Below are 21,818 nucleotides of genomic sequence, written 5' to 3'. Positions count from 1 at the left end.
TTCGCGCGCGCGCATCCCTCGCGCTCGCCATCGCGCTAGAAGCTGAGGCCCGCTCCACCCCGTGCGCGCTGCCGCTGCTCGACGCCGTCCGACGGGGCCCCAGTCCGGCATATGGGAGCCTTCCGAGTACAGGAGCTCCCGGCCGTCTGGGTCGTGCACTGGCGACGGACGACGTGTGCACTCGACTTCCGAGCACCGCGCGCCGCCGACCGCCGTTTCGGTCGGGATCCTGGCGAATCTCTGCCCCCCGCGTCCGAAGGAAAGGACGTGTACTAGGTGCGCTCGAGCCTCGGAGTCCTACAGGCTCGACGACTGTTCTGCCCAGCGCCGGGCTTTTGACCGCGCCGCCGGGCTGTGTCTCGCAGGCCGGCCTCCGTCTCGCTCGTCGCCCGATCGAGCGAGTGCCACTGTCGTCGGAATCCCGACATGGTGGGCGGTCGACATTCGATGTCGGCGGCCTACATAGGATCGGCTCGGGGCCTGCTGCGTGCATTCATCTCTCTCTGTCTCGGACCACCACCTCCACCTTCGGCGCTGTCGTCGCCACTGCCGTCGACCTAGGGGCTGAGGCCGTGCTCGTTCAGGTCGGAGGCACAGGGGCGCCGGGTGGGTCTGCGTCGGGTCGAGCGATGTCCCTCTGTGCGTTCTGTCTTGGACTACAGCATTCATGTCTGGACATGAGTGTGTGTGTGTGTGTCTCGGACGCAGGACGACTGGAAGCCGTGAACCAAACCCAGTTAAAGTCAAGGCTTCGGAGTACTTCTAGCCCAGTCTATGGCGCATGAACGGTCGGCCACAAGACAAGCACGATGGAAGGCGACTCGGAAACACTGCCCAGGGGAATAGATTGGAGAGACAAACAAGAAAGGAGGTAAGTGCATACATAGGTGTTCTTCTATACCATACATGAGATAAATGTTACGATGCCCAGGTCCCTACTGCTGCAGATGCGTCCAGGATGCCGTTGTACAGTTCGGTGAGTATGGTATTGCGCGGCCGTGATGATTGAGCTATGTATTCGTACAGTGGATGAGTGGGGGTATCCAACTACAATTGATCCTTGATTCTGCCAGGACGGAAACGGACTGCGCCTGCACATCCTCATATCAGCACCGAGCCCTCGGACGCGGACGGAAACGCGGCTCACCTCGTACACATCAACCGAAGAGGCCGTTCTCGGCGCTGATCGCCAGGCTGCTGAGCAGCTTCCCAAGGTGGCGCGCGACGGCGCCGGCGCCCTCCTGCACCTGCTCCCGCTCCTCCTCGCGCACCTTGGGCAGGAGCTTGGTCTCGAACCGGTCCGGGTGCCACTTCCGGAGCAGGTCCTTGATCCGCTCCTTCTGTGTCTTCTCGCCCGGCCAGTGCGGCGAGAGCACGTACGCCTGCACGCCGACGTACGTCAGCGCTTCGGGATCGTTCGGCTGGGTGAGCATCGGCCACGGGAAGGAGTGCCAGCTGAGGATGTCGAGCGTGGGCAGGCGCGCCCACCGCTTCTCGTGCTCGTCGAACAGGCGCACGACGTCCTCCTTCGTCATCTGCCGCGCGGTCTTCTGGCCCTGCTCGCGCGCCTTGGCCTCCTGCTCGCGTTGGAACTGCTCGAACTGTCGACGAGCATGCTCCTCTTGGCGGCGCGTCCACTCCTGCTCGTCGAGAGGGGAGGAGGCGGCGAAGGAAGAGCCGCGAGTGGGGCCTGCTGAGGACTGGGTGTATGCGCTGCCGCCGTACGCGGTGTGGAAAGCACCGGAGGAGGAGCGTGTCGGGGTGGGGGTGGAAGGCGAAGGCGAGGGCGAGACTGGCGATGGTCTCCAACCTTTCGAGGCTGAGCTTGTTGCCCCGGGGATTGGAGTGGAAGGAGTGGGAGGGGCACGGGTAGAAGATGCCGCGCTGGTGTAGCCGCTGGAGTTCGAGCGGGTGGATCCGAAGGAGTAATGACTGTTGGAGCTGCTGAAGCTGGACGATGAAGCGGTGCTGTTGCGATCCCCTGAAAGCGGAGGATTCTGGTGGACGGAGGCGCCAGGGTTGGGGATGGGACGGGGAGAGGCCGTGGAGGCTGACGACGCGGACGCGGAAGACTGGGCGTACACATTCGGTCGGACGGTGTCTGAGGAGCCGCCCACGCTGTCTTGTCGCCTGCGGTCCTCGCGACGACGTCGTTCCTCTTGCATGCGGTGCTCCTCTTCGGATCGGCGAAGGACTTCGGCGAGTACGGCGTCATCGCGAAGCGACTGTGCCTCCGCTTTGCGTCGCATGTCTTCTTGTGCTCGCCGACGCGCCTCGGCTTCCCGTGCGCGGCCCTGTTCCTCGCTCTGGAAACGCCTGTAGATCTCCTCCTGTTCACGCCGGAACTGGGCCTCCCGGTCAGCATCTGCTTGTGCGCGCTGCCTGGCTGCCTCTTCGCGTGCTCTTGTCTCCTCTTCGCGTTTCTTGGTCTCCTCTTCGCGTTTCTTGGCCTCCTCTTCGCGTTTCCTAGCTTCGAGGGCGGCTTCGAAGCGCTCTAGCTCTGCCTGCTGCTCACGAAGGAAGATCGGATCGTTGAACTCAGGGGGTGTGCTGTTGTCAACCGAAGAGATCTGGTCTTGACGCTGCTGCTCCGCACGAGCAGCCTCCTCTTCGGCGAGACGACGAGCTTCCTCCTCTTCCCGTAAGCGGTGCGCCTCTTGTTCTCGGCGGTGAGTCTCCTCTTCGCGTTGACGAGCCTCCTCCATACGCTTGCGCGCAGCCTCGGCTTGCTCCCGACGACGGGCCTCGGCGACTTCGCGTTCACGGGCTTCTGCATCAGCACGTCGCCGCTGGACTGCCTCTCGTTGTCGTTGGGCTTCAGCTTCGGCTTCGGCTTCGCGTTGCCTCTGGAGCTCGGCCTCTCGCTGACGTTCGGCTTCACGTTGGCATTCTTCCTCGGCCTCCTTCCGCTTCCGTACCTCCTCAGCTTTCCGCTGCCGCTCCTCCTCTCTCTCTCGGGCCTTCCGCTCCTTCTCTGCCTGGCGTTTGCGGGCCGCGTCCTCCTTGCGCTGACGAGCTTCTTCAGCCTCGCGTTGGCGACGTTCCTCCTCTTCCCGCAACTCCGCCTCCTCCTCTTCGCGTTGTCTGGCCTCCTCCTCTTCCCGTAGCCTCTCTTCCTCCTCCCGCTGTCGCTGCTCCTCCAGTCGTCGAGCCTCCTCCTCCCGCTGCCTTTGGGCTTCCTCCGCCGCGAGTCGTTCCGCTTCGCGTCGTTCGTCCTCCTGTTTGCGGGCTTCTTCCCACTCCCGCTTCTGCCTGGCGAACCTCTCTTCCTCCTCCTTCCGCCTACGAGCCCACTCTTCTTGCTCCTGCTGCTGCTTCTTCTCACGAGCGATGCGCTCCCGCTCCAGTCGATCCCTCTCCTCCTTCTCCAGCCTCTTCCTCTCCTTCGCCTCTTGACGTTCGCGTGCCTTCCGCTCCTTCTCCTCTTTCTCTTGACGTTCCCGCTCCTCCCGTGCTTCGCGTTCGCGCTTGAGCCGCTCCTGCTTCTCCTGAAGCTCGAGACGCTCTCGCTCCTCGCGTTCTTCTTGCTCCTTCTTCAGCCGCCGCTCCCGCTCCCGCTGCTCCTTCTCCTTGGCCTCTCGTTCTCGACGCTCCGTCTCCTCCAGTTCGCGTTGCCGAGTCGCTTCTTCAGCCTCGATCCGCTTCCTCCGCTCTTCCTCGAGCTGCGCTTGGAGGTTCTCGCGCAGCGTCCGCTCATGCTGGAGCTTCGCCTCCGCCAGCTGCGCCTCCTGCTGCGCGAGCGCCGCCGCGCGCTGCTCGATGTCGAGCCGCTGCTTCATGATCTCCTCCTGCTTCCGCTGCGCCTCCGCCTGCTGCGCCCGCGCCTCCTGCTCTCGCCTCCTCGCCTCCTCTTCGCGCCTCCGCGCCTCCTCCGTCTGGCGGCGGGCCTGCCACTTGAGCGAGCCCGCGCCGCGGGCCTCGAAGCTCTCGCGCTTGTCCCAGAGCTCGTCCATGTCCATCCCGTAGTCCTCCTCCGAGTCGCTGTCGGACGCGACCGACTGCTCCTCGTACGTCTGCAGCGGCCGCTGCGCGACGTCGCTCGGCCCGGGCCAGAACTCGGACCGCGAGCCGCGGGAGCGCACCGAGCGGCTCCCGCCCGAGTTCCGCCGCCGCGAGGCTCCGCCGCCGCCGGTGCTCCCGACGCTGCCGGCGATCCCGCTGCTCGCGGGGCTGGGCGAGTGCCGGAAGCGCGAGGACGTGGCGGAGGGGATGTCTTGCCCGGCGAACGGGAAGGCGCTGGGCGGGCTGAGCGAGGAGCCTTGCCAGGAGGACTTGGACGGGGACTCGCGCCGGGCGTCGTCTGCGCTTGTGGACGCGCGAGGGATCGGGCGGCTCGAGGACGCGGGGACGAACATGGATGGAGACAGCGGACCGTAGAAGGGGTTCGCGTGCGCGTTGGCCTGCGCGGGCCAGTCGCCGAAGTCTTGTTGGAAGGAGCGTTTGCGTGGGATCGGCCGTGCAGACGTCGAGGACTGACTGCCGTAGCGGGATGGGGGCTGCTGTTGCTGCTGCTCGGAGGAATAGTGGTCGGGCATCGTGCTGCGTCTTGAGGGCTTGACGCGTATGCCGTCGTCCTCGGCCACAGGCGCACCGACGGGGCGCACACGGATCCCGTCGTCGTTGGGCTCAGAGGGTCGCGGGCGGGACGCAATGGGGCTGATTTGCGTAAGGTACGGGTCGTCGGACGTCTGGGAGGCAAGGGTGGGACGGGCGGGAGTGATAGGTATCGTCATTCGGGGATCGCGGCGAGCTTCCTGTGCTGATGTCTGCTGCGTGAACGAAGGTTGGCGGGAGTGGTCGCTGCGTTCGGGCTCCTTTCCTTTGCGCGAGGGCCCACGATCATCACCCATGCCGAAACGATCGCGGGGGAGGGAACCGAATTCGAGGTGATCGCCTGGGGACGGTCGTTCTACAGAGCGGATGCTGGTGGCACGCGATACGGTACGGCCATTGTCGACAGGTCCACCTTCGCGTGAACTTGGGCTAATGGGCGAGGCGGTAGCGTGAGCGAAGGCGCGAGAAGTTGAAGGACCATGCTCTCTTGCCGCAGGGGAAGGAGATCCAGGGAGCCAGATATCTTGTGGCCGTGTCCTGGATAGAGTGCTTATCCCGCCGTGTCGTCCGATAGATCCTTGCTCATACGGATAGGATGATCCGTTCGTCGCCGTGGGGTCGAAGTCGGCGAAGACGGACGAGTTCCCGCGTGATCGAGCGGGTCGTGCGCTGTAGCTACCCGAGCCGAGGATGTTCTCCGATCCCCCGCTCTGTGTGCGGTCCCGTGGGCGGTACTCGGAGCCCGAGGTTGGCCTTGTGAGGGGACGGGAGTCGCGTCTGGCATTGGGATCTTTCGCGCTCGAAGCCGTCGGATCGCGCTCACCGTTAGCCGGAGGGATGTTGTGTCCATTCTCCACGCTCGATCCACCTCTTCCTCCACTTCCACCTCCACCTCCACTTGCCCCATCCCTTCCACTCCCATTCCTCCCTGCACTCTCTCTTTCTCTTTCTCTGTCTCTTTCTCCATCCGCTCCGTGCGTGGTCGGTGCCTGCATGGCCGGCGCGCGGCTCCGCTCGATCTGGGCGAGGATCTCATGCTGCTGCTGCACGTACCGCTGGAACTCCGCGTCCCCCGGCGCGTCGATGCCCATCGCGAGCGCGCGCGCGAACCGCTCCCCCTGCAGCTCGCTGTTGTACTGCCCCTGCGCGCGGCTCCGCGCGAGGTGCATCTCCTGCTCGTGCCGCGCGATCGCCGCGAGCGCCGCGGGCGAGCCCTCGGGCACCCCCGCGAGCGCCGCGTCCCGCTCGCGGTGCAGGCGCGCGACCTGCGCCGCCATCCCCGCCTGGATCTGCGCCCGCGTGCGGTCCTTCCACTCGTCGTCCGGCTCGGTCTCCGGGTGGAGGAGCGCGATGTTGCTCGTCGCGCCGGCGCCGGCGGGGCCGACCGGGCTCGGGGCCGCGCCCCCGGGCGGGTCATCGTCTGAAGGCGGGCCAGGGTGCGGGCTCTGCTTCGAGATGGGCTGGGTGCGGGAGAAGAGCGTGGCCATAGACCGAGGGCGTTGGCGGCGGGGGTAGCTGGGACGGAGGAAGGCGGAAGCGCGCGGGCGATGAGGCGATAGAGAGCTCCAGGTTCCGTGGCGGGACCGAGCTGGGCGTGAAGAGTGTGGGGGCCGTGGGGAGGTGTGCGTGGAGGATATGCAGGGCGAGACGAGTCTGAGGACGGGATGGAGAGACTCGAGAGGTGGGCGTACGAGGAGAGAGGGTGAGAGAGCGCCTGCGGTGTCTGGGAGGGGGCACTGAGACGATCTGGAACGGGGTGCTGCGCGAGACTGTGGGGGGCCGTCGGCGCAGATGAGCAGGGTTGGGTGCTGGAAACGGTGGGGCGAGCAGCTGCAGCGCCGATCAGAGGCCTCATGTCAGTACTTCCCGGACGCTCGGCCGCACGCGAGCGGTGGAGACGCTGACGCACCGATCTGCTCGTTGTGGTCGTTGTATGCGGGCGCGGGGTCGTCGAGGCAGTGGGAGAGAGACGAGGCGCGCGTGGACGGGCGGGAGGAGAGAAGAAGAGGCAGGCGGCGAGCAGACCTCTAGCGGCGGCGTGCACGATCCTTCCCGGATCTTATATCACCCGGCGCGCGGACGTCTCTGCCAGTGCGAGCGGCGGTCGCTCGCCTCGCCCGCCTCGCCCCCGCCACGCGCTCTGCGGGGGTTTTGCAGCCCAGTGGCTGGCCACACCGTCGCGCAACGTGCCCTGACGCCCCCGTCCTCGTCCCGGCGCCAGAGACGCGTTCTGATTCAACTCCCATTAGAGCGCCGACGGTCACGAGTTCCCAGGTGCCGTTATCATCCCGGGGACATAGGAGCCCAGATATCATACCGTATGCCATTTAAAAGAGACGTAAAACACGACAGCGAGAGGAATAAGTACGTAGACGTATGGGTGTATGCAACTATGAGCCGTCGCGGACAGTCGGTGCAATGGACGCTTCCGTCGGCGGGAAGGACGCTTGTGGGGGCCAAAGTATACAAGGGCGGATGTCACATCGGTCGAGACGGACGAATGCAGAAGAGGCGGTGCTGGGTCGTATGTACGCGTATCTGACTTCTAGTAGTGGCGAAGGGATCCGGAGATGGCGCCGAACGCACAGGGCGCCCAAACAGTCACCCCGGCCGCCAGGCTTGTGGTACCAGCGACGTGCTAGTAGCAGATCATTATGTGTGGGGACGGGGAGGTGTGAGAGCGATGTGACGGACGGCCGTTTTGAGGTTGCGAGCTTGTTTTCGTGTTTGAGATCGTGTGCTTGAGAGGTCAAATGGGTCCATCGGTCATCGATTAGACCCGAGTCATTTGCTCGACGTCCCACCAACTCTTGAGGAGCGTGCGGCGGATAGTGCGCATGCCTGTCTCGGGGCCGTGGTACTCGTGGTTGACGTCGTCAATCATCTCCTGCGCTGTGCGTCTGTCAGCGGGTGCGAAGGGCTGGTTCCAAGGGGTGATCATGAACTCGTCGGGCTCCGGGCAGGAGTGCTAGATGCAGACCACATGAGACATATCCTGACCGACAAGAGGATAAGAACGCACCGCCGTGATCTCGTGGAGCTCGCGCTGGACGGAAAGGCAGAACGCATCGAGGTCTGGACGCATTCGGTTAACTCGATTTACAGCAAACCCAGAAGGAGGTATTTCTTACCGAGATCGTTCATATCGTAGTTGAACGGGTTCTCACTGCACCGCGGCACGTGGAGTTAGAAGCGCATCACGGAACGGGAGAACATCGAACTCACATCTCCTGACCGATCTCGAGGAAACCGAGGAGCAAGAACGACGCAAAGGCGGTGCCGCTATATCGAGTGTCAGCCGCGCACAACCCCAACTGAGCGCCAGATGAAAGGATACGCACGGAATAGTCAAGTAATGGAACGAGCTCCATACCTGGAACTATTTCGCGAGCATCATGTCAGCTCAACGGTGTCAAAAAGACACCCAAAGCGCCACTTACGGGCAGGAAGAACAAGTACAGCCAGAGTGAAATGCGGAGGTGTGCCTGGTAGGCGAACGGCAGGGGTGTGTTCCTGATGCGGTCCAGGTTCGTGACGGTGTCCTGGAGCTGCGAGATACTTGTCGCGAACATCGACGCCGTGGCGGGCACAAGTTGGCCGTTGCGGAGCAGCCACGCGAGGTAGCTCGACAGGAAGAGCGAGATCTCAAGCGGGACATTCGAGTCGACAGCTTCGGGACGAATCTTCTTGCCAGTAAGCGTACGAGTGGGGCCCGAGCTCGTCGGAAGCACCGGGGCAGACTTGGTGCGGCGGCAGGGCTTGAACATAAGCTTGAAAATGCGCAGGAAGGGGAGGTAGTCGAACAGGGACTCCTTCGGCGGGTTCCTTGCCGGTTTCAACGGGTGCTCGCTATACACGGCAGGGAGGACTTGTTCGGGGTCAAACTTCTTCGGCTTGCGAAGCTGGCGGCCGCGGAGCGAGTGGTAAATTTGGTCCTCAGAGATGTCGCCGACCTCTTTGGAGCGCTCACTGTTGCTTGTTCGGGTGGTGCCCCCCTCAGGCGACATCGGGCGCGACGTTGTGACAGTGTGTGCGGCCTGGTGCTTGTTGTTGTCCATCTCAGAAGCCTTCCACATGGGAAGCATGTCCTCAACGGTAGCGTTGTCGGAGTTGTGAGTGGCGTAACGAGGAAGGAAGCAAATGAGAGGGTAAAGATCCTCGTAATAGACACCGGCTTCACCGCGAAGCATGTGCTAAAAGGAAAAGGCGGTGTCAGGAAGCAGTTCATTTCAGATGAAGTATGCAAAGCGAAACTTACCTTCACAGATACGGAATAGGCCTGAATAAGGTTCACCATGCTCTTCTTCTCGATCACAATCTCGAGTTGAGACTTCGGCTGGCCGGTCTTCTTGTCTGTACGGTCGAAGGGAACATGTATCCAGATCTAAGCCCGAGCCCGATGGCGTCAGCTTGCGATCTACACATACGTGTGAATGAAATGCGCACAATCTGAGCCAGGTTACGTGACGCCAACGAGATGGTCGTCCACAACTTCCGACCTTCCATGTACCTGAACAAGCGCCCATCAGCGACCGACACTCGACACCCACGGAGGTTCACTCACCGCTCATACGCCGACGACGTCCGGAACGAGATGACCAGACCGAGGACAGTACCCAGCACGGTAAGCAAACCGTTTGAGACGGCCAGCTTGTGTGTGGTCATCTCAGACACCAGCGACACCACTAGGCGCATACATGAGCTCCATGGGGGATGTGGCAGAGCATGAGAGAGATGAAGACTCACTGGTGGCGACCAAGGTGAAGAACAGAACCTCCGGCCAGATATCGTTTATGACGGTGGCCTTGAACTTCCGCAGACTCCATCCTACGAACAGCGGGTTTTGCGCGACCATCGTGTGCGCACTCTTCTTGAGGCTTGAGGGGGGGTAGTGGCTAGGGCCGATCGGGCTTCAGTGAGGGAGAAGTCGTGCTTGAGCGAGGACCGCGGGCTGGCTAGCGAAGTGTGGAGGAAGGGAAGACACGAGACGAAGGCAGCGTGTCTCGAGTCCAAAGAGCCGGCACGGCGGAAGAAGAAGGGGAGGAGGGAAGGGAAACAGTGATGGGCGCGGGGTCGGGGCGACGGTGGGCTATATACCCACCAGGTCGTCGACCTCCACTGTGTGAAGGCACCGGCGCCTCGGAGGAGTCGGAGTTGGCAGACCTTGGCAGACGGGGTCGTCTTCCACGCGGGGTGATTGAGTTTGCAACGCCCGGGGATAACTCGCTCGCATCTGCACAGACTGCATCTGCACAGGCTGACTCTGCGGCAGCATCGGGCGCACCAAGCATCCAACAGCGTCTCGCCTGTGGTGGCAAGCCCCTTGCGTCCAACGCGAGGAGGGCGAAGGACGGGACCACGGACGCGGCCGCTCGCGTCGGCTGAAGGACGGGCCAGGGCGACCTCGCCGCCATCCAAGATTTGGCAATGGGGAAAGCGGGCGCGTACGTACTGCGCTTCATTTCGGCCCTCGGGTGCAGGCGATATTTAACGCGCCACCCTGCCCTCTCGTGCCCTGCGCCTGCGAGCATCGACGCGTTTCGTCTTTTTAGCCATCGACAGGAAAGCCCGACGTCGTCAGGCAGGTCGTTGAGGGGCTGGACTCGAGCAGGTACGACTGGGGATCCGAGGGTGGCAATGTGTTGTTGCTAAGCGGTGGGGTCACCGGACCGCGGGCTGATTTGAAGGCGGCGTTGAAGATGAACGCTCCGGCCACGGGCGGCAGGACCAGGGTTGACGAGAGATGTATCAAGGATCGAGCAGATGGGGATCGAATGCAATGCAAGCCCGTCAGGCTCACACCACATGAGGCAAAGGGTCGGAGGTCGTGCGCGCGTGCGGACGCCCCGACCGTCTCAGACCGTCTCCCAGCGTCGTCGACACCGCCACCCGCCCATGTCTCCCGCTGGTCGGAGCGCCGCCCGATCATCAGATTCGCTCTTCATAATCCGCTGCTAGCCGCTGCTGCGGCCTCCATGGGCCATGGCCGTGTTTTGTATCCAAGCGGGGATTGCAGTGAACTCTGCACTAGATATTCAAAGCCTCTTCTGTACGCGACAGAGCACCGAGACCATGTGTAATGCGTGTAGAAGTCGTTGTAATGATCTCCAACCACATGCAGTGCCAACGAGGGTGACATGCGGATCTGATACTCATGTGAATGCTGTTCGAGACCCATGTAGACCATCTGGAAGGTTTGTACCGTTGCTATGCTATCCTGCGAGATAGACAATTTCAACGTCACTTAAGTCTGAGATCTGAGAACCCACTGCGGGGAATGGAAACGTTCGTCCTCTCAACGACGACGAATTATGAGAGGTGGGTGAGAACTTTCTGTTTCAAGTACATGTTTGCAACGCTTCGATAGACGATATGGAACCAATAAAGCGATACTATACGCTAAACTTCGTGTCGCCATTTCTCTCAATCCTAGACATTTCCTTCGAGTCTTACAGAGTGTCTGCTTATCGGTGTCAATCGTCAGATAGGGTGTAGACTACCCTTACCACGATGTCTCAAGGGAGAGGCGCTCCCGAGTTGATGGCATTCGCCACTTGACTGGTGTTCGGACGATTGAAGGCGTATCTACAGATTTCAAAGTACCAATAGTGAGAGTGATCGACGATGGATCGTAACCCTTCAGCCCGTGTGAACCTGACACGAACGTCCTTGACGTACCGTTCGTAGCTATCAAGGTATAGCTGCTCCGTGCTGCATGTACGTCTGACCGCAGGGTGCGCTACCAGCCTCTGCATGTAGGCTTGGAAACGCTCGCCTTCTGGCATCACAAAGCCCCGATAATGCTTGAGTACATTTGTCGCGCGGAAGAGCCCTGAGGACCGAGAAGTCAGTGGTGCAGTAACATAGCTGCCCTGGTAATGTCCAACATACATGGCATTGCCATCACGTCGGCGTAGCTGAGCGAGCCGCCCTCATTCCAAAGTCCGTATGACGTGTATCCTTCGCGCTCTGCCCGTTCGAAGAGGGCTACAAGGGCTTTAATTGCTTCCACAAACGCCGTTGCGCCTTCAACCTGTTTCGCTGTGGCCGATTGCGTTCAGGGTTGATACAACGTCGACTTCGGTTATGTTGCTCGTACCTTCGTCTTGCGCTTGCAAGTATCGATAGAAAGCGGGGACTAGAGAGCGGCTCGCACAATCCGCCTGTAAGCGGATGAGAGCGCGTGCGTCTAGAGTGACCGATGACGTATCAACAGCCAGAAAATGTAAAGTGAGCGAGGAATGGAACACTGCATAGGCGCGCAACGCACATGGGTCAGAAGGCGGAGGGAAGAGGCTCTCCACGGTATGCGAGGAGCGCCTGGTGTCCCCGTTCGCGAGCCTGTTCAACCGCGGAGCGCGCGTGCGGTGATCAAGAGTGAGAAGAGGAGGCAGGGAAACAGTGAATCGAACGCACTCTTCCAGGTAGTCCATGATGATGGTGCTCTCGTTCAGGGCATTGGGAGGGTGGTGATTGTTGAGCCTCAGCGCTGGAACGAGGCCCTTGGGCGAGAGCTCAAGAAGCTCCGCAGGCTTCTTGTACGGATCCACTTCATCTGCGGGCAAGGACGATGTTCAGGTCCAATGTAAGCTTGGATGGGCCAATGGAGTGACGCTGATCGTCTGGGCGGACACGTACGTACAATACTAAAAGAAAGGCTGTTGCAACTTTCCTAGCGCACAGGTGAGATGACTATATGCGTACCGCGTAGTCAATCCCGAGGTATTCCAGCGTGATCCATACCCTCTGCACAAACGGGCAGAAACAGCTGCCAAACAGCGTGATGTGCTCTTGGGCGCTGTGAGCCTCTGCGGTTTCGAGCGCGGGGCCTGTGCACTGGAGGTGGTAAGACCGTCCTGAGTCCTGGGTGGTGGCCATGGGTGTGTGGGGTCAAGAGGGACGGGACGGTGGGTGGAGGGCGCGGACGAGAGGGTGAAGGTTACTCAACCCATGACATTAGAGTTGGAGCTCCGCCAGATCCGTATGCAGTGATGGTGTACCAGATGAGGAGTTGGAGTACTTACTTGAGTGCGCAGGCGCCAGCGTGCCAGAGCCCTCGGGAATACCCGGGCCGGAAGGAGGCTCCCCTGAGAGGCGCCGGGCCCGCTGGCCCCTGTGTGCCTCCGCCCGAGTCCCCTTTCGACGCGCGGGGCTCGTTGGCGTACATATCGATGGCGCACGCGGGCGGGCACGCGTCCCGGCCTGGCACCTTCCCATCTGGGCGTACACAACGGCCCGCCCCGCCAACGTGAAGGTTCCAAATGTGACAGGCTTCTCGACCCCGCGCCTAGCCTATAAATCCGTGACCACTCTCCGCCGCACCGCCCGCTCAGCCCTCCTCATCCTCACACCACCACCATGGTACGTCCCTGCGCGCGACCACCCCACACCCGCGTCCCAACGATTCCTCGTGTCTGCCGCTGACGCCTGATCTGTGTTCAGGGCGTCCACGTCGAGACTCTTGCTGAAGGCGATGGCTTGAACTACCCCCAGCCCGGCGGTGCGTCCTAGATCCCCATCGATCGTCCAGATCGCACCTGCATTGGACATCCGCGTGCTCATCCCACGTCCCTCCGCAGACACCGTCACCATGCACTACGTCGGTAGGCTCACCAACGGCAGTGTTTTCGACTCCAGCAGAGATCGGTTCGTCTTCATACTCTGTTTACCACTTGAACGCTCACCGATCGGGCGTGCAGCAACAAGCCTTTCGTCACGCAGATTGGTATAGGGCGCGTTATCAAGGGCTGGGACGAGGGTTCGTTTGGCGATTTCCGTGGTGCGCCTTCAATGTCTAAGCTCACGTTGTGCATCCTGTTCCAGGGGTACCGAAGTTGTCACTCGGCCAGAAGGCGGTCCTCACGTGCACGCCTGACTACGTGAGTAGATCTGCTCATCGACCCCTATATATGCTTATCGTTATCAAAACCAATAGGCGTACGGCCCGCGAGGCTACCCACCTAAGATCCCCGAGAACGCGACTCTCAAATTCGAGGTCGAGTTGCTCAAGATCAACTAGACGCCCGTCTATTGGTGGACTGCGCTGCGTGTGTTTCCGTTGATGTTGTAAGCTCCCATGTACCATCGTGTTTCCATTCCACTTCCTCCAATATTTCACGATCCCCCGGACTTTTCTGTGCGCAATGAGGGCGTTTCTGCGGCCTCGATGGCTTTGCCGACAATCTCGGAGGGACGTGACGTCATTGATAGCCATCGATGCGACGGCCCGGAAGGCGACCCGCGTCTATTCGAGCCGCGGTTCATTCAGCGCCGTTTTCGCACTTGTGCTGCCTGAAAATGAACAAGAGGAAACAAAAAATTCTGAGCACGAGAATGGGCATTTCGTGCCCACATGCACACCCTCCGAGCCGGCGGTGAGGCGGTCAATCACATTCTGAGACAATTCTCTGGGTGGCTTGCATCCAGCTGCCACACTGTCCCGATACACTTTTGAGTACACGGTGGCGCACCTTGGCGCACTCGAAGGGCGCACGCCGGACCTGTGATGCGCAGACGCCGCGGAGGCCTTCTCACGTTCATATTACTCTGGCTGATACTGGGGCAACAAGGCACCCGGACATTGGTTGTCGTTGCGAAGATCCCGTGGCTTTACCTGGCTGTTGCCCTCGCACGCACGATCCGACGGCTGGCGCGCGAGCGATAGTGCGTGCCGCGCCCCTGCGATAAGTATGCGCACGGGTGGCCATCGGGCCCATCGCGGCAACCGGCTGACCAGAGCGAGAAGGTGCCAGCCAGCCGTGCGCGTCGACGCGCGCGAGGCTTCTGCCAAGGGCCCCCTCACGCCTTCTCCGCCCTCGTTCGGGCATCAGGGCTGCAGGCACCCTCCGTGCGCGATCGCCTGAAGGTCGGAGATGAACGCGGGCGACCGAGGGTGTGTGCGGCAGCAGCAACGGGCGATTGAGTTGCGGGCTGCGCGCGCGGCGATCCCTGCTGCTCGCCCGACCGTCGGCGTCACGAGAACACTCCTGCGGGGCACTCGAGCCACCGCGCTTCGACAGTCATCTATTCCCCGCACCCCCTGCAGGCCTCCCCGCTTATCACCCGGCCGGACGCTGATCGTCGCTCGTCCGGTAAGGTATAAGGAACAAGCACCGGCGACCGCCCGGCCGGGCCACCTGGCGCCCTCCGCGGAACCTGCACGGACGGACGGGTGGCGTCGCAAAAATCCGAGCGCGGTGCGGGCGGCGGCACCCTCGCTCATGTGCGTGATCACCACTGACAGCCTGCTGCTCGCCGTTTGCCGTTTACCGTTCGCACCCCACACGCACACTCCGCGGCGCGCGGTCGAGGCGCGCGGGGGAGATAAGTGTCGACGTACGGTTGACGTCGAGCACCCAGCCCCCGCGCGGGCCAGCGCGGCGGTCCCATGACCATGACCGCCGGCCACGACGGTTTTCACGCGTGCGTGTGTCTCCTTCGGGGCACGGAGCGCCCTGCGCACGCGTCGCGCGGAATGCGAAGGTGGTTTGCGCTCGCCCGGGTATCCGATCTGCCACTGCCGGGTATGTAGAGTACATAGCGTGGGCGCACTGGACCCGGGCGGGCGCTGGCCCAGGGAGGACTCCCCAGCGGTTCGCGGTGCGTGAACTGGTGCGGGACGCGCGGGGTTACGGGGGCTGGAGGCGCGCGGGGGCGAACGAACGAGAATTGCACATGTACTCGTATCAGCGTTCCGAGTACACGGCTGCGAGGTAGTTTATTGTGTTGAATGCTCTTCATCGCGCCCGCCCACCTCGCAGAATGATGGATGGCTGGATGGCGGCCGGAGGGGCTCCCCCGCCGAAGTGCGCCTGAGACGCGAAGCGGCGTCCGAGAGATCACGCGCGCGTGGCCCGCGACCTCTCGCGCTCGCCGCGGCGCGCAACCTTGAGGTTAAACCGGGCGGAACGGGCGGAGGACCGCGGCTTCGTCTTCGTCCGAGGCCTCGAACGAGGCCATCTGTGGGCGCGAATGTCTTGGGCCCATGACTCCGTCGAGACGGGGATATTCGCCGCGGTTGGCTGGCCAAGTACTTTCAGTCGGATTTGAGATCATGAGAGGTCGAACGACCACCGCGCGCACTCGCTGCCGGGTCCACCCGACGCCAACGCCCGCGCCTGCCCGGTGCCCACGTCCGCGATAGGCAAGCTGATGGGCGATGTCGGCGCGGGGCTAGTCGCGGGGGCCCATCGCGCCCGGGCTGCCGCAGCCCGCTCCATATGTTCTGCGTCGACCGCGTCCCGGACCCGGTCAAATTCGACCTGCGCGCAGAATCAGGCGGCGGGCGGCGGGCAATCGATGCGCCGGGCGGGCGCGAGATGCGTGTAGTGTGCGGTGTTAATCTATCGATTGCTTGGCCTGGAATACTATGCGGGTGCGGGGATGCGGGGGTAGATGATGAGTCCGGGTAACAGAGAAAGCCAGGGCGGGTATGCCTGAGCCCCAAGGGGGTTCGCGTACAGGAACCGGAGTGGAAGCTCGAAAGATGCAGGACGGGAGGGAGGATAGTCAGGGACGATGAGAGTACAAGAGACGAATGGGAGAGGCATACTGGAGCAGAGGAGGCGAAGGGTGTGCGGGCGAGGAGTACTATAGAACAGAAGTAATATCACAAGGGCATCCTATGCCCAGCTATGTACGATTGCAATCAGCCAGAGACCCATCGCGGATGCGCGAGCGGGATGAAAAGAGGAGCGCGGAAGCCGAGGGGCAGTTAAGCCCTATCGTTGATCTTCAGCAGCTCGACCTCGAACTTGAGGGTAGAATTGGGTGGGATCACCGGTGGGAATCCCCGCGAGCCATACGCCTACACGCAATGAAAGTCAGTGGACGCGCACAGAAGAGAATAGGGGGGCGGGGGAGAGAAGTATGGAATGCGAAGGGACGAAGACTCACGAAGTCTGGCGTCACCGTGATGATCGCCTTCTCGCCCAGGGACAGTAATGGTACACCTGGAGCAAACAACGCATGTCCATGAGTGATTGGATGTAGTATGCGCGTGCGCAAGAGTACGCACCCTCGTCCCAGCCCCTGATGACCTTGCCCACACCAATCAGCGTGTCGAAGGGAGAGCCGCTTCAGGTGGATAGATTAGCGGTAGCTAGCGCGAGAGATAGATGGAGCTCACCGATCCCTGCTTGAGTCGAACGTAGTGCCGTTCTCGAGCCTGCCGACATAGTGGATGGTGACCTTGTCTGTGAAAACGCGGGGGTGAGAGGGGGCAAGGGACAATGCGGGGAAGAGAGACGTACCACCCGTGGAAGGGAAGTGGAGGCCGTCGCCAGGAGAGAGAGGCTCGACAGTGACACCCTAGAGGGGCGCGCGCGGTGGCGGGTGAGCGTGGGGGAACGGGGGTACGCACGCGGGAGACTGACCATGGTCGCGGTTGGAGACGATGGCTACGGAGACAGGCCAGGGCAGCTTAGAGGACAGGGTGGTGTGGCCAGCACTTATACTGCCCGCGCACGGGGTCGAGGACGGATCTTGATCCGATCCAGCGTCATCCGGCATCCTCCCTTGATCGCGAGTGGACGAGCGTGCGGCTGCCTAGAACGCGCCTTTATCGATGTCGATGGCCTCCCGCCCCAGCTCCCCGCGGCGCCCACCGTCACCTGCGCGCGCGCCTTCAGCCAAGGCCGTCCTCCTGCCTGTCCCGCACGCGTCCCTCCTCCCGCCATGCTCCCAGCCTCCTCGTGGCCCAGGTCTGGTCCCGCGCGAGCACCCCGCCCGCCCCGGACGGGCCCTCGTCCGATCCTCCCACAATCCACTGCCGCCGCGCCGTTTCCGGGGTGCAAATCGGCTTTGGCTAGATTGCCATCCGATAGTGCGCTCCAGCACAGAACTCGGCGCGCTCCCGCGCGCGCCCCGGCAACGCCCAGTGCGCCCGACGCGCCATTCCCCGTCTCATCATGAGCCCATATCCGCGCTCAGGCCCAACGGGACTGCACGGTGGCCGCTCGAGTACCGAAGGACGGCGAGAACGGTTCATCTCCGCACCCTTGAGTGAAGCGTCAACGGGCGACCCGTGGAGGAGCGCGTACTTCTGCGAACGTTGCCGATTTGTGTCTGACGAAGGCGCGGGCGCGGGCGCGCGTGCCTGCGCGCACTGTGCAATCGCTGGGTGCGCTAAGTTCATCGAGGGGACGCGACATCGTCCGCGTACCGCGCGAGAGCAGTGCAGGCGTGGTACGCGGACTCCGCGCTGGATGTCTGCGGGGCAGGGAGGGAGGCGGGGATAGAGTTCTGTCTTGTCGCGCCGGGGCACGTGGACCCCATCGATGAGACGGGAGCGCTGTGGGTGCGGAGAATAGTCAATGTCGCAAGCCGGCGGGGGAGATAATGTGACGGTGACACGTACGGAGGCGCGCGACGATAGGCCACGACGAGGTCACTGGGCGCAGACGAGAGAAGCCTTGGACCCGAAGCGGCAGCCCGTGTTCGACTCTGGAAACGTGTAAATCCTATTTGTTTTCTATGGCAGGTTCTCGCCGGCCGATCGGAGGTCAGGTCGTCCGCAGCGCGGCATTCCAGCAGAAAGGCGGGCGTTCTGCAGCGTGCACCCCCTGCGTACGTTCCTCGAGCCCTGGCCGCTGTCACCAGTGTCAACGATCGCGGCGCCCGTGGACTCCCATTCGCACAGTGGCGCGCTGCACGAGCACGGTGGCCAAACGGTCGTGGCACACGACTTCGCATCGGAGGAACTGCAGATGACGTGAGGACACTAGTGTACCCGCGATGCACCTCGAACCGCGGTTCTGCCAGAACGGCTGGCAACCCTGGACCTGAAACATCATCCGAAACTGGGGTTGGCGTAGCGCAGGTCCAGAACACGCGGTAGCGCGACGAGAGAGCCGCGGGACCTGGACAGACACGATTGGGGGACGGACGGCCAAGGGCTGCACTGTCCTGCCGCGCCGAGCATCTGATACAGCCTGCGTGAGTTGATGATCGGTGACCGCGATTCAGTCTTCTACCTTCTCGTTCAGTGAATCTCCTCACTGGCGGTTCCAAGTTACCTTTGCGAGGCTTGCCCTGGGTCCGCACCACCTATCACCTGTGAACTTGCGAAGGTTGCGACCGCAATGGCGAAGCATCGTTGCCAGTTTCGAAGCGAACTAGTGCGCAATGTCCGACGCTCTAGGCCGCCACGTTCTGTCCACCAGTCCCATTTCAGCGACTTCACCGGCTCGGAGATTCCGGTACGAACTTACGCTGATCCGGTTATGAGCGTTCGTCAAAATATGGCCTTGGATCCGGTCACAGGTAAGAACGGAACCTGGCCGGCGTACGATCCGGAGGGGGAGCGAAAATCGTCATTAGAGGCTGAAGATACGTAACAGGATGCGGGGCAACATTACCTACTGAATAGGCGATCGTCAGGCCCAGTGAGAACGTACAGGTTTCAGAGGGTTCCAGAGGGTTTTAGACGGGTTCAGAGGGTTTCGGACGGTTTCAAGCCGCTAGACGCCCGGGGAAGACACGTTATTAATAGACACTTTCGACAACAATGTGTTGAAAAGTTGCATTCTGCAGCTTCAAATGCGCAAGTTCGACAATAGTTTCAACACAGCAGACATTGCGGCACTCCATTCACACGGGTGGAGTAGCATGACAGCAATTGCTGATTTGCACTTTCTTCTCAACTGCTTCGTCTACGGGCCTGCCCGCTTCCTTTTGCAGTGTACTTATACAATCTCACGCGTACCAGAACGACTCAACCGACGTGCACAACCACGCTGGGGCCGCCAGTGAGCGCGTTCGCAAGTGGCACACACAACGCAGCGCGGCAATCCTGTGCTATCCCCTGCGAGCCACAAACTACACACAACACTATTAGCACCAGTACTATCGCCCTACAGTCTACTCGCCCGCGGCTCGGGTACACTTCCTCGCGGAGGAGTGTGTGGAGATCTGGGCGGCCGCGCGTGGGGCTTGCGGGTGGTCTTCTTGGCGATGTCGTCCGCAGACAGGTGCACGAAGTCGTCCTCGTCCTGGCAGCGCGAGCCGAGGGCGTGTGATAATCACGTGATTGGATCTTCGCATCGTGCTATCGCCGGAGAGCACTTCGCATCTTGACTTCTCCATCGACCTCTACCATGCTTTCTCCCCACCGCCTCCACCCACTGCGACGTCTTGCGAACGTCGCCCTCGCTCTCCCTGCACCGCAGCCATCACGCCACCCGCCTACCGTGAGTGTTTTCACTGCATATATTCAGCATTTTCCCTACCTGCCTGTATGCGCCTCCGCTGCACGGCCTATTTCTAGTCGCCATTGGGACCTGCAACAAAGTGCACCCGAACACCAAGTGCATTGACCTCTTCAAGGTGCAGCGCACACACCGGTTCCGGCGCAAGCCCCGCATAAACGACGTTGTGCTCGACAAAATGTCGCGTGCAATCAGTGCGTCCGCGACCGCTACTCAGTGCGTTCGCCCATTCGACTGACGCGGCAGCCGCAGGCCGGGTGCACCGCTCGATTGAGGACCACTCCGCGTGGGTTGCGGTCAAGGTCGCCGACTTGTCGATGAATACAAGATGAATGGGACGTTCGCGAGTATCCCGATCTCGCCGTGCCGTGCCGCGCCGCTCCCTGATGACGCCCTCTAGGTAACGACGTTCTGTGGTGCCCCCTTATACCTCGCGCCGGAAGTGGCTGCGCACGACGCGTTCCCTACACGGGACGGGTTCTCAAACCTCGTCGACAGCCGTAGCGTCGGCGTGATTGTCTTTGCCATGTGCGTCCGTCCGCGCGCCAACGCCGGTCGCGTGCTAACCAGTCTCTCTTCAGGCTCACACAGGGCACCCCATCCAACAAAGACCCGCCGGGTGGAGTGGACGCTCCTGGACAAGTACGGTGTATGTGTTCTATTTGCCGTCGGCGCGACACGCGAGCTGACTGGGACTCCGCACACGCAGCCGAGCGGTTCACCCACATGCTTCTTGCGAATGCAAGCGTCTCCGAGCACCAATGCCAGCGTACAATTACCCGCCGAGAGGACAGCGCACCGCCAGAGGAGCTTCTCAGGGGTGCGGAAGGGACGCTGGTGCTCGATGCACTGTGGAGCGGATGTGGGCACACGGAGTGGGCGAGTGGACGTAGGCGGACGACGCGGGCGCAGGGTAGCTATATGTTTTGGAGTGTACCATATATAGCAATTCAATGTGATATCGTTCCAAACCGCACAAAACTGCTCGAAACCGACCCGCAAACCGCCCGAAACCGTCTAAAACCCCCACAAAACCGTACGAAACCGTATGAAACTTTGTGCACAGTTTCATACGGTTTCTTTTACCGATATGACGGTTTCAAGCGGTTTCTCAGGGTTCCAGGCGGTTTCGCCCAAACGAAACCGCCTGAAACCCTCTGAAACCTGTAAGTTCTCACTGGGCGTCAGGCATGGACCAACAAAAGTAGCAACTCGGTTCACCGAAACATCATCAACTTAGCGCCAGGGTGTGATAGAGCGTTCCCTATCGCTTGATGTCGTCTGTGCGTGGGTCGTGGAACGGTATCCGGTCCACGGGACACGAACACGCTGCACATGAGGCGGGTGAACTTGAGGACTCGAAGTCAGGTGCGCCCCCGTTGGTTGGCATGCGGGCGCTCCGAAATCTACAACGTGCGGCTCATTATGTGGATGATGACGATTCGGTGACGCTGGACGAACAGTCGCTCGCCGAGATCTGGATTGGGTGTTAAAAATGGCGTATCCGTATAGGTGAATAAAGCCGCAGGACTGGCGTGTCAACGTGGATTATGACTTGTCAGAAGCCGTAGGGCACGTTGGACACCGGGGTCCGGTCCGTCCAACGCGGAGAATTTTGCTCCGACCCTGGTTTGAACGGACATCGGCCTGGACCTAGACTCACCGATGAGAAGAGGGTGTCAATGTAGTAGTGCGGCGAAGCTAGAGCAATGGCTGATGGACACGAGGGTCTCGCCCCGGCATCCCGGAAACAAGACCGAAGGGCAATGTTTCCACGATGTAAATCATGTACCAGTCAGGTAGAGGCGTGCCACGAGACTACTTCCAGCTACGCAAGCGAGCTCACGAGACAAACTGGAAGAGCCTCGTGGTGTTGAACTACAACGCAAGGTTAGGCGCGACGACCTTGCCCTGTGCGCTCTCATACGTTCCTCTCAGCCAGCCTGGGCAAGTGACATACCTCGAAGACAGGTTGGGAAACCAAAGACAGCCGTTGGTCGGAACGGTTGACGGACGAGTTCTAGCACTTCAAGCCGGGTTCAAGACGCTTGTCACAGA

General features: G+C 61.6%; 6 protein-coding genes across 6 annotated transcripts; 2 read left to right on the top strand and 4 right to left on the bottom strand.

Annotated features, from left to right (window-relative positions):
• Window positions 1-1,157: 1,157 nt before the first annotated feature.
• On the bottom strand, window positions 1,158-1,535 carry BXZ73DRAFT_88417 (uncharacterized protein; the record flags this gene model as incomplete). Its single annotated transcript, XM_048024937.1, has 1 exon — window positions 1,158-1,535. The coding sequence occupies one exon, from the start codon at window positions 1,533-1,535 to the stop codon at window positions 1,158-1,160; it is 378 nt and encodes a 125-aa protein (XP_047880990.1).
• Window positions 1,536-7,327: 5,792 nt separating this feature from the next.
• Window positions 7,328-9,409, bottom strand: BXZ73DRAFT_88416 (Bestrophin, RFP-TM, chloride channel-domain-containing protein; the record flags this gene model as incomplete). Its single annotated transcript, XM_048024936.1, has 10 exons — window positions 7,328-7,522; window positions 7,577-7,629; window positions 7,686-7,720; window positions 7,780-7,836; window positions 7,896-7,933; window positions 7,995-8,747; window positions 8,813-8,938; window positions 9,001-9,064; window positions 9,119-9,239; window positions 9,301-9,409. 10 exons carry the CDS (start codon window positions 9,407-9,409, stop codon window positions 7,328-7,330), a joined length of 1,551 nt encoding a protein of 516 aa, XP_047880989.1.
• A 1,660-nt stretch (window positions 9,410-11,069) lies between these two features.
• On the bottom strand, window positions 11,070-12,432 carry BXZ73DRAFT_75224 (glutathione S-transferase C-terminal-like protein; the record flags this gene model as incomplete). Its single annotated transcript, XM_048022178.1, has 8 exons — window positions 11,070-11,139; window positions 11,233-11,386; window positions 11,446-11,595; window positions 11,654-11,743; window positions 11,825-11,895; window positions 11,971-12,109; window positions 12,197-12,200; window positions 12,259-12,432. The coding sequence occupies 8 exons, from the start codon at window positions 12,430-12,432 to the stop codon at window positions 11,070-11,072; spliced, it is 852 nt and encodes a 283-aa protein (XP_047880988.1).
• A 480-nt stretch (window positions 12,433-12,912) lies between these two features.
• On the top strand, window positions 12,913-13,573 carry BXZ73DRAFT_88414 (FK506-binding protein 1; the record flags this gene model as incomplete). Its single annotated transcript, XM_048024935.1, has 6 exons — window positions 12,913-12,915; window positions 12,997-13,054; window positions 13,134-13,200; window positions 13,254-13,312; window positions 13,378-13,433; window positions 13,490-13,573. The coding sequence occupies 6 exons, from the start codon at window positions 12,913-12,915 to the stop codon at window positions 13,571-13,573; spliced, it is 327 nt and encodes a 108-aa protein (XP_047880987.1).
• A 2,694-nt stretch (window positions 13,574-16,267) lies between these two features.
• BXZ73DRAFT_75222 (uncharacterized protein) lies at window positions 16,268-16,931 on the bottom strand (the record flags this gene model as incomplete). Its single annotated transcript, XM_048022177.1, has 6 exons — window positions 16,268-16,360; window positions 16,450-16,505; window positions 16,571-16,629; window positions 16,682-16,748; window positions 16,806-16,863; window positions 16,929-16,931. 6 exons carry the CDS (start codon window positions 16,929-16,931, stop codon window positions 16,268-16,270), a joined length of 336 nt encoding a protein of 111 aa, XP_047880986.1.
• A 1,863-nt stretch (window positions 16,932-18,794) lies between these two features.
• Window positions 18,795-20,677, top strand: BXZ73DRAFT_98483 (uncharacterized protein; the record flags this gene model as incomplete). The annotated part of the gene is made up of 8 exons (XM_048027700.1): window positions 18,795-18,816; window positions 19,722-19,742; window positions 19,820-19,954; window positions 20,013-20,062; window positions 20,161-20,288; window positions 20,342-20,409; window positions 20,470-20,597; window positions 20,654-20,677. The coding sequence occupies 8 exons, from the start codon at window positions 18,795-18,797 to the stop codon at window positions 20,675-20,677; spliced, it is 576 nt and encodes a 191-aa protein (XP_047880985.1).
• Window positions 20,678-21,818: the final 1,141 nt, after the last annotated feature.

Source organism: Epithele typhae (assembly GCF_022376455.1).
Source record: "Epithele typhae strain CBS 203.58 chromosome Unknown BXZ73scaffold_7, whole genome shotgun sequence".
Classification (NCBI taxonomy): Eukaryota; Fungi; Basidiomycota; class Agaricomycetes; order Polyporales; family Epitheliaceae; genus Epithele; species Epithele typhae.
This window is presented reverse-complemented; position numbering and strand designations above follow the sequence as displayed.